Genomic DNA, 8893 nt, shown 5'->3' on the forward strand with positions numbered 1-8893 from the left:
CAACCTGTTTCAACTATACCATATCATTTTGTTCTTTGCAAGTCAGTTCGGTAAAATTTATAAATGTGCAATTTTAATCATTAGGACATGGGGATTAAAACTCATATATAGATACACCACCATTTATTTGGCATAACTCATTATGTCCAGCACTTAATGATGATTGCATAGAAACAGCACCAGCATAATATAACAGAATGAAATATACCATACTGAATTGCACCAAGAATTCATCTGTAAATGTACAAACATTGCAAATTAATGGTCATAACAAACATTCTAGCGCACAACTTTTGATCAGAATTAAAAAAAAATATGGTCAAATTATTGAATTTAATGTTAAGAACAAATGCATGTATCAATTGTGTTACTCTTGAAACCTCTTGAAAAGAGAAAAATCAATATTTGCTACATGTAACATCATACTTTAAAAATCCCAATTTTGTACAGGACACAAGTACATGTACCTAAAGCCACTAAAAATTAGACACTTAACATGAGATAAATATAAATCTCCCATGTTTTACAAGTTCAACAAATACAGAATGATCTTATCTTAAAAAAAATTCACATGAGCACTAGCAATGATCTACATTACAGTTTCATATTAGCACAATGAATGGTAAATTCATTTCTGCATCCATCTTCTTATTGAACATTGCACAATAGATAAATGCTGGATATAACACATATGGTACATTTAACATGCATCAGGTCATAGAAATACATTAAAGCTTGAAAAATCAGTTAACGTTTAATTCTGGTTGTTGTCCATAAAACAGTCTTGTCCATCAAATTACCACAGAAGCAAAACAGACTTTGTGACCATACCATAAATACATTGAAGATATACATCATTTTAACAATGGTGTCATCAATTCAAAAAAAAAAAAAAGACTTTTATCTGGCTACAAAATGATATCAATATATTAATTATGGAATGTGCCTGATAAAATATTACAGAATATGTCGACTTGATTTTCTTGGTCACAGGAAAAGTAATGATCAAATTTCTGACTATAATAGGGGCGCTTTAAATGTGCATCATCTACATGACCCACCTTCAATTGATATAAGACAACAATACTGACATAGACTTAACAAAAGCTTTCCATTAAAAATTCTACATTATTGTCATCATGATTTCAAATTTGATAAATACAAATGAGAACTATGCTTTTCTTGTCAATACAGTAATGATAAAGACACGACCAAAAACCAACAAAACAAACCAAATACATTAATAATAGATCCATTAGAAAATGGATGAAACAGCAGTTATTAAGTAGACAAGATGTATATTATGTTCAAATTACAAAAAAAAATATTGTAGTTCTTGTTCATGGGCGGTTTTGACCATTTGGCACATAAATATATAAAGACATGATAAAAGATATTTAGGTGATGTTTCAAAAATTGATCTAATTAAATCAAAAATTTGGGGGAAAATCCAAGTATTACTGAACCTTTACAACTTCATTTACTACATCCTGCTATTTAATAGTAATGATTTCAAATCCAGCAAAATAAGCTACAATTGTTAAGCTACTTTGTAACAGCACAGAGGCCAAATAAATAAATATGTGTGGTTCTGGTCACCTCTTGGAATAAAACACATTTTTTTTTTATTTGACCTAAGCTGATTTACATTCTAGCTCTATTGTTAATATATATTGGTTGACTAGTTAAAGACTTCTATACAGAGGCACTTACTTAGAGCACAGGCATTCAACAGGCAGATCATTGTAAGTTACAAGAGCATATAAACAAATATACAAAATGTAAAAGCTACATAGTATGAGATAAAAATGACGAGCTGGAAACCAGGGTTTGTTATGCCCACTCCTTCTTAATCTCAAACTTCCATGTCCATTTCAGGTGTTCATTGTTATCATCATCAGTAAATAAACTTTCCACTTTATAATCACCCCTTGCAATCATTCCTGAGGGAGCATCTTCTATAGGGGTGGTCCATGTTTGAGGATCAGATTTGGGAGCATAACTGCCAACCATAAATTTTGATGTATCAACTGAAAGAAAACATCATAGTTTTACTTTACACAGCATAAATTGGTTATATACATTTATCATTAGCATATTGTGAATATGCAATTGTATCATGAATTATTTTTCTCTGCGCTAGAATATCAAAATAAAATGCACATAAAAATTAGCTCTCTCCCATCCAGCTGTGGTAACAAAAACATGTACCAGTACCTGCAAGTCGCCAATATTGTTCGGTTTGTGCATATGTAAAAATATTGACGTGTGAAACAATAGCAAATGTAATGTATTTCAAATAGCACAACTTCCCCATATACCAAAAATCAGGAAAATAATTATCCAAAAAAAATCATACATGTTATTATACTGCTATACTACATAACCTGTAGTTGTAGAAATTGAAGCAGGACACAAATTCTGGAATGCTATCAACTTATTTGCTCATATCTATAATCCTATCATTCTGCATTTTTAAACATTAGATAATACTATACTAAAGCTTGCTATCTTGAGAAAGATTCAAAGTTATATGTACATGTACTTATACAAAAAATATCAAACTTTGGCAAGGGTTAACTTCATGCAGTGATAAATGTAACAACTACTGAATTCCACTAACAGATGTAAAAACGAATGAACTTGAAATAAATAACACAAAAGCTACAACAAAAACTGAAAATGACAGATGATTTAGCTCTTACAGAATTGCTTCGAACAGACATATATCCCAACTAAAAACCTGAAGTAATTTTAAGTTGTCTACACATCTACACTTCACAACATCCCATTGTGCAAAATATAGAAGCAAACCATCAAGAGTTTCTAAGGAGATGCATCCACAAGGTCATTTTCTGTTGAAAAATATTTAAAAAAATAAGAATTCACATAATTCCAACTAGACTTGTTGAATAGTAAGCTCATCTAAAAATTTGTGAAAATACATCTTACATAGTATGGACGGAATGCACATAAAAATTTCAGAAGCGATCTATCAACAAGTTCTGTGAGATATTTGAAAGTAGTCCCAGTCCCATAACTTCTACATTTGTATTAAATCAAAATAAAGTTCATAACAATAAATTTAAATAAATATGGAAGGAATACAGTTTTAGAAAAGATGCACCCACAAGGTCTGTTATAGAGAAATTTTGAAAATAGTTCCATTTCTTTACTCCCAAAACATTTGTGCCAATTAAAAATGGAGGTATCATCTACAGTTCATAACACATCCTATCAAATATTAGAGAAATACAATAAGCTGTTTCAGAAAAGTCTAATGAAGAATCTTGAAAATATTCTTAGCTCCATTATTCCAAAAACATTTGAGCCTAATCAATGTGAAGATAACATCTTCTACAATTTATAACACATTCTACCAATTATGAAAGGAATACACCAAGTTGTTTCAGAAAAGATATTTCTGAGATTTCTGCTATGGAGAAAATCTAAACAAGAGGCTACAAGTAGCCTGAATTACTCACCTGGTTGAATTTTGCCTTTCATGGACAATAAAATTAACAAGAAGTTGTCCAACAATTTTGACTCATGAACACTTTGGTAGGACTTATCATAAGGATCATTTCAGAAATTGAAAGTTTCTTTCTATCTATCATAGTTTTCAAGATATTGGCAGAAAAGAGTAAAAAAAAAACATGTCATTTCTCCCCTTTCAAGTTGCAACTCTTATAAGGACTTGTCTGACAACTTTTATACCTGAAAACTTTTGAAGTCCTAATAATAACGATCATTTCAGCTATTGAAAGAATTTGGCTTAACCTAACATTTTTGGAGATATATGTGAAAAACTGTCTGACCTCTGTTCTATTTTTAGTAATGGCAGCCATCTTTTCTGACAGATCAAAAATATCCACATCAGTTCTATGCAGGATACCCCAAGGAACATTCATACCAACTTTGGTTCCAATTGGTCAAGTAGTGTCAGAAGGGAAGATTTTTGAAAGAAATAACATTAAAAAACAGCAAAAAAACATTGAAAAGGGGCAATAACTCCAACATGGCTTAACAGATTAAAACGAAAATTTGACTGCAGATAGATATCATAATGCTGAACACTTTCTTCTCAACAAATTTAGCTAAACCAAATGGCTTTGGAGATATATGCAAAAAACAACTCTGACCACTATGTTCTATTTTTAGTAAAGGCAGCCATGATTTTTGATGGATCAAAAATCCCCTAGTCAGTTCCATGCAGGATACCCCAAGAAACATTCATACCAAGTTTGGTTCCAATTGGTCAAGTAGTGTCAGAGGAGAAGAGTTTTGAAAGATTGATAATGACGATGGACAACGATGGACACCAAGTGATGGCAATAGCTCACATGGCCTTCAGTCGGGTGAGCTAAAAATAGTATATTAAAGTAACTATTCCAACAAAAGCTGTGGAATAAAAACAAAATATAGTATGAACATGGCACTTCGTCATTACAATACATCCTAATGAAATTAGCCAGTAATCTGTAATCTGACAAGCCATCTCAAAAGGAAAGCATCTACTAAGTTACTGTGACAATAGTTAGCAGACCATTCATATGTCCCTTGATTAGATCTTGACGGAGGACATTGGCAACAACTAAAAATGAGAATTCAGTAACTATTGCAAGCATTTACTATTGTGAATTTTCAACAAGTTATTACAATAAAGATACTAAGAAAATCCAACTTAAGTTTTTTTTACTTTATTAACACTGATATTTTGCAACATAAATTATTAACAATAATTACAGAATTTAAAAGTATACATGTAACTGCTGAAATCATGCCGACAAATCAATTCAGACTTCTACAAATGTTAAGCACAATATACATGCTGCTACAACATAAACCATGCAAACAACATTTCTGAATACATGTGGGGACAACATGCTATATACCTTTAACACCTTTTCTGTAGGTTTTCTGAACATATTTTAAACCTGACACAAGTTCCCCTTTCTGGACATAAAATTTTACTCCCATTTTATAAGGTGTGCCTTCTTTAATTATAAATACTTGTTCTTTCAGCTTGGACAAGTCTCCTGGAAAATAAACATGAGACAATATAATGAAACACTATTATACCTTTGATTCCCTTTCGGTATGTTTTCTGTACATATTTTAATCCGGATACCAGTTCTTTCTTCTGTACATAAAATTTTACTCTCATTTTATACTGAGCTCCTTCTTTGATAGTAAATACTTTTTCTTTTAACTTTGATAAATCACCTGAAAAATAGCAGTACATAATGTATAAATATATATCAATTTAATAATTTGGCTCATAGTGTTAGAATTGGTTGTCCAAAATATAACCTATACTTGTTCCTATAAAGTAATGATTAGAATAAGTAACTAATCAGTGTTTTCATTAAGAGACAGAAGCAGGCAAAAATTACTGGCTATTGACATTATTTTTCTGGCTATTCTGATTTCAAAATAGAAAATTATACCGGTTCAATTCAGGTCTGTTGTACAAGTTTTTTCATTTTTCTTATTCTGGTTCTGTATTCTGTATGTTTGTTTTGTTTGTTGGGGTTTAACATCTGAGCAGCAATATTTCAGCTATATTCAGACAATGAACATGAAATGGATGATTAAATGAACATGAAATGAAAAAAAAGGATGGGACACAAGGATAATAGGGTCGACAAATTTTGATTACCACTGGAAAAAGGGGGGATGGGTAAGGTCAGGCAATTTAGCCTCCTGTGGCGGAGCGCGAAGGTTCCTACTCCTATCGAATACCACAGCAGGGTTCTTTAACGTGGCATCTTTCCTAACACGGTGCACCACTATGGTTTGCGGTCAGGTTTTCAGTATTATAGCCTGACAACCCCAGCATGTAACACGCCAGGGTTACCCCATTCCACCACCTGAGGCACACATCCCAGTTGCTCTGTGGGCAGAGCGCCTAGCCCCCGGCTAGGTTTCTGAGCACTATTTAGTCGCCTTTTACGACAAGCTTAGCGCTGCTGCAGGCCTATTCTTTTATCACCCGGACCTGCATGTAAATACATAGTAAGACAGTCCAATACCACCAGCCAGTGGTTTCTTTTCCATATATTAAAAAATAAATGTTCTTTCTATTCAAATATTCGTGCATGTCTAAACCCTTGTATGACTACATTACTAATCCTAGTTAACTGTTTGTCTTTTAATTCTTGCACTTTTGAGAGAAAACTTATCAAAAATTGTTAATGAAATTTGCACTTTGCAAGAGTCATTGTTCTTGATAGGTTGATTTAAATAATAGATGAATGTATGGTTTTCAGATCAGCATATAAAAAGGACAATAGTTACATATAAGTTGGTTTTTCTGCACCCTGAATCATGTCTACCACTGACAATATCTAAATGTACATGTAATATGGATTACAGAGGATCTCAAATTCTCCACATACAACTTGTTAAAAACTTTACCTGTGAGGTCTAAGCATACATCTTCTCTATCTTGTACAATTAATGCCAATTCTGTTACAATGACACGTCTTGGGTCATTGGGAACTGTAAGAAAGATAAAAAAACATAAGATGGGCTTCTAATATTTTCAAACACAAGTTGACAAAATGGGTTAGAAAAAAAGAAATTATGTTATGGCTTCATAACTGTTTTTATTTTTTATGCGATATCAACTAAAGTTTATGAAGCAGCAAGGCATCTAACATGTCTAACGTTAAATCAGAACTACCTTAAGTACCGTTACTGCATTCTCCTGTGTGTATCAAGGACTTTCTTCCAAATCTATGATCTGTATACACATGATACAGATATATGCAAATACTAAAGCTCATTTGTTCAAAGGAACCTAGACACTGCTGTATTTTAATCCCTAAACAAGAAACACAAATGCACTTCAGGGAATGTGCCAACATCAGTCTTTTCAATTCTACATGGTTTTCTGTTTTGGATTTTTTTTTTGGTTTTCTACCAAATGTTAATACATCATTAGTACATTTTCATAACTAAATCTTATTTAACTATTTCTATGGCAAGGTATGGGAAATTTTACACATTTTTATACATGGATGAACATGGTAATAACTGTTTGTGTTAAACAACTCTGCCATTTGTGGTTTTCACAATCTCTAATGCTCAAAATACAGCGAGTTGCTGTTTTTAATGTCCTATTAACAAATCTACATGTACACTGAAGTAATATGAAAAGAATTTTTGGTAACAGAAAGTTTGAGATTTTTCAACTCAATTTTCTGAAGAACTTCTATTATCCATATAAATGGGTCTGTGAGGACATGATACATTTCATATAATATTAAAATTATAACATCATATTTACATTGAACTTACATTTCAGCAGATAACACATATTTACCACATAGTACAAAATAGTATAAAATGTGGGATGTCAGGTACAACAGAGATAAGGCAGGGAAAAAACTGCAGTATGTTCCAACCACAGCTAGCTATTTATACTAAGTTATTAAAATAACCAAAATGAATAATGCCATTTTTTAATTGCAATGGGCTTCAAGAATCGAATTGTTATATCAATGTGCCTGGAGCAGCTTTTAAGGTGGTCCAAATGCTGAGGACTCTCAGGGATGATTAAAATTATTAGTTTGGTGGATGATCGACTTCCTCTGTGTAATTTCTTGCTAGGGGCTCAAATATCAGGAGTGCCATCCTTGTGTCCTATGCAGATCAGTTACATGTAGCTATCAGGTAACCAGTCTGCAAAGGGACGATACTCTTTGGCAATTCCCAGGCTATGCCCACCAGATAAAAAGCATATCTGATGCAACTTTAATAAATACATACAAGGGTCTGTGGCATCTCCACCCCCTCCAAGTAAAGCCTGTTTGTATTTAACAAGACTTTCATCGTCAGCATCTTGATTGAGCATGTCCTCTAAAGGTTTGAATTCTGGCGGTTTGTATCCTGGGGCATCTGTTTCATCATCTTTAACATCTTCCTGCGGATGAACAGCTTCAGATTCAGCCATATTTTTAGATCTGTAATTATCAACATTATGTATCAGATCTGAACATGATATCTTTATATAAATGGTTTATAGTTACCAGATCTAAGCTAATTAGCATGAACAACTTTCTTGACATTTCATAATTCCATGGGCAAGTGAAAAATAATCTTTCCAAAATCTAAGTTTAATTTCTAAAGTATTCTATCAGACAGTTCTAAGACTAAGCATTTTTAACAAATTAAACCCTCTCAAGTCTAGAACTATTTTGTTTAGTTGCCTTCATATGAAACAAAGGAAAAACTGGAGTCAGGCATATTAGTGTTACATGTAATGTGATAAAATATATATATACTTTATGTACACGTTCTTGTAGAAACAGTGCATTTTTAAATTTAATTCCACATATTGACATAATTATGTATCACTCTATAAACTGCATTAAAACATCAAAATACATAAACATAGCTAACACTAGTTCGACGAATTAAGATGTCTTTATGGGAGGGGCAAACCATCATTATCTGTCCTAATGTTCACTGTATCATTTACTCAGTGGACAAAAAATGAAGCAGGAAGTCAAGATTGACACTGCAGCCATGACGGGGCCAGTATTATGCTCACAACCCGAAAACAAAGATTTTGTACATAATTAATTGTTCATCGAATAAATATATGTACTTAACTGAAAGACTCGATGGAACTATGTTAAGATGACTAAAATTAATCATTATACATTACTAACTTTTCCTGGGCACTGTGCTTCTCCTAATGCCGGGTGGGGCGGATGAATTCAACTTCCGGCAATTTACTACAGTTAATTGAAATAGTTCTTCAAATTAAAAAATGTAGCAGTAAAAGCAGGTATTTAACAAAGACGTATTTTTAATAATTTATAATCTAAATAATACAATCGTAATTTTATATTTTCTGTATTTTAATCCACATTTTGCAATG

At 32.4% G+C, this 8893-nt stretch overlaps 1 protein-coding gene across 6 annotated transcripts; it reads right to left on the reverse strand.

Moving 5' to 3' along the window:
* Positions 1 to 108: 108 nt before the first annotated feature.
* Positions 109 to 8746, reverse strand: LOC148619362 (rho GDP-dissociation inhibitor 2-like). Of its 6 annotated transcripts, none has more exons than XM_088579188.1 (5): positions 8682 to 8746; positions 7777 to 7970; positions 6421 to 6504; positions 4896 to 5039; positions 109 to 2030 (listed from the first exon to the last, which is right to left on the reverse strand). In XM_088579188.1, exons 2-5 carry the CDS (start codon positions 7958 to 7960, stop codon positions 1834 to 1836), a joined length of 609 nt encoding a protein of 202 aa, XP_088435314.1. In that variant the 5' UTR covers positions 7961 to 7970; positions 8682 to 8746; the 3' UTR covers positions 109 to 1833. The 6 variants fall into 6 exon arrangements, with proteins under 6 accessions (XP_088435314.1, XP_088435311.1, XP_088435315.1 ...); XM_088579185.1 differs by lacking the exon at positions 4896 to 5039 and adding an exon at positions 5083 to 5226; XM_088579189.1 differs by having other exon boundaries at positions 8623 to 8746.
* Between the last annotated feature and the right edge of the window lie 147 nt (positions 8747 to 8893).

The sequence above is a fragment of the Perna viridis genome, chromosome 4 (genome assembly GCF_037379345.1).
Source record: "Perna viridis isolate PV_CMFRI_1.1 ecotype Kerala chromosome 4, ASM3737934v1, whole genome shotgun sequence".
Classification (NCBI taxonomy): domain Eukaryota; kingdom Metazoa; phylum Mollusca; class Bivalvia; order Mytilida; family Mytilidae; genus Perna; species Perna viridis.

Coding starts and splice junctions, on each gene's coding strand:
- LOC148619362 (XM_088579188.1), bottom strand. CDS start 7,960: ATGGCTGAATCTGAAGCTGTTCATCCGCAGGAAGATGTTAAAGATGAT. Junction 6,505..7,776: donor TGGAGATGCCACAGACCCTT/GTATGTATTTAT, acceptor TCTTTCTTACAG/TTCCCAATGACCCAAGACGT. Junction 5,040..6,420: donor TGTATGCTTAGACCTCACAG/GTAAAGTTTTTA, acceptor TTTATTTTCCAG/GAGACTTGTCCAAGCTGAAA.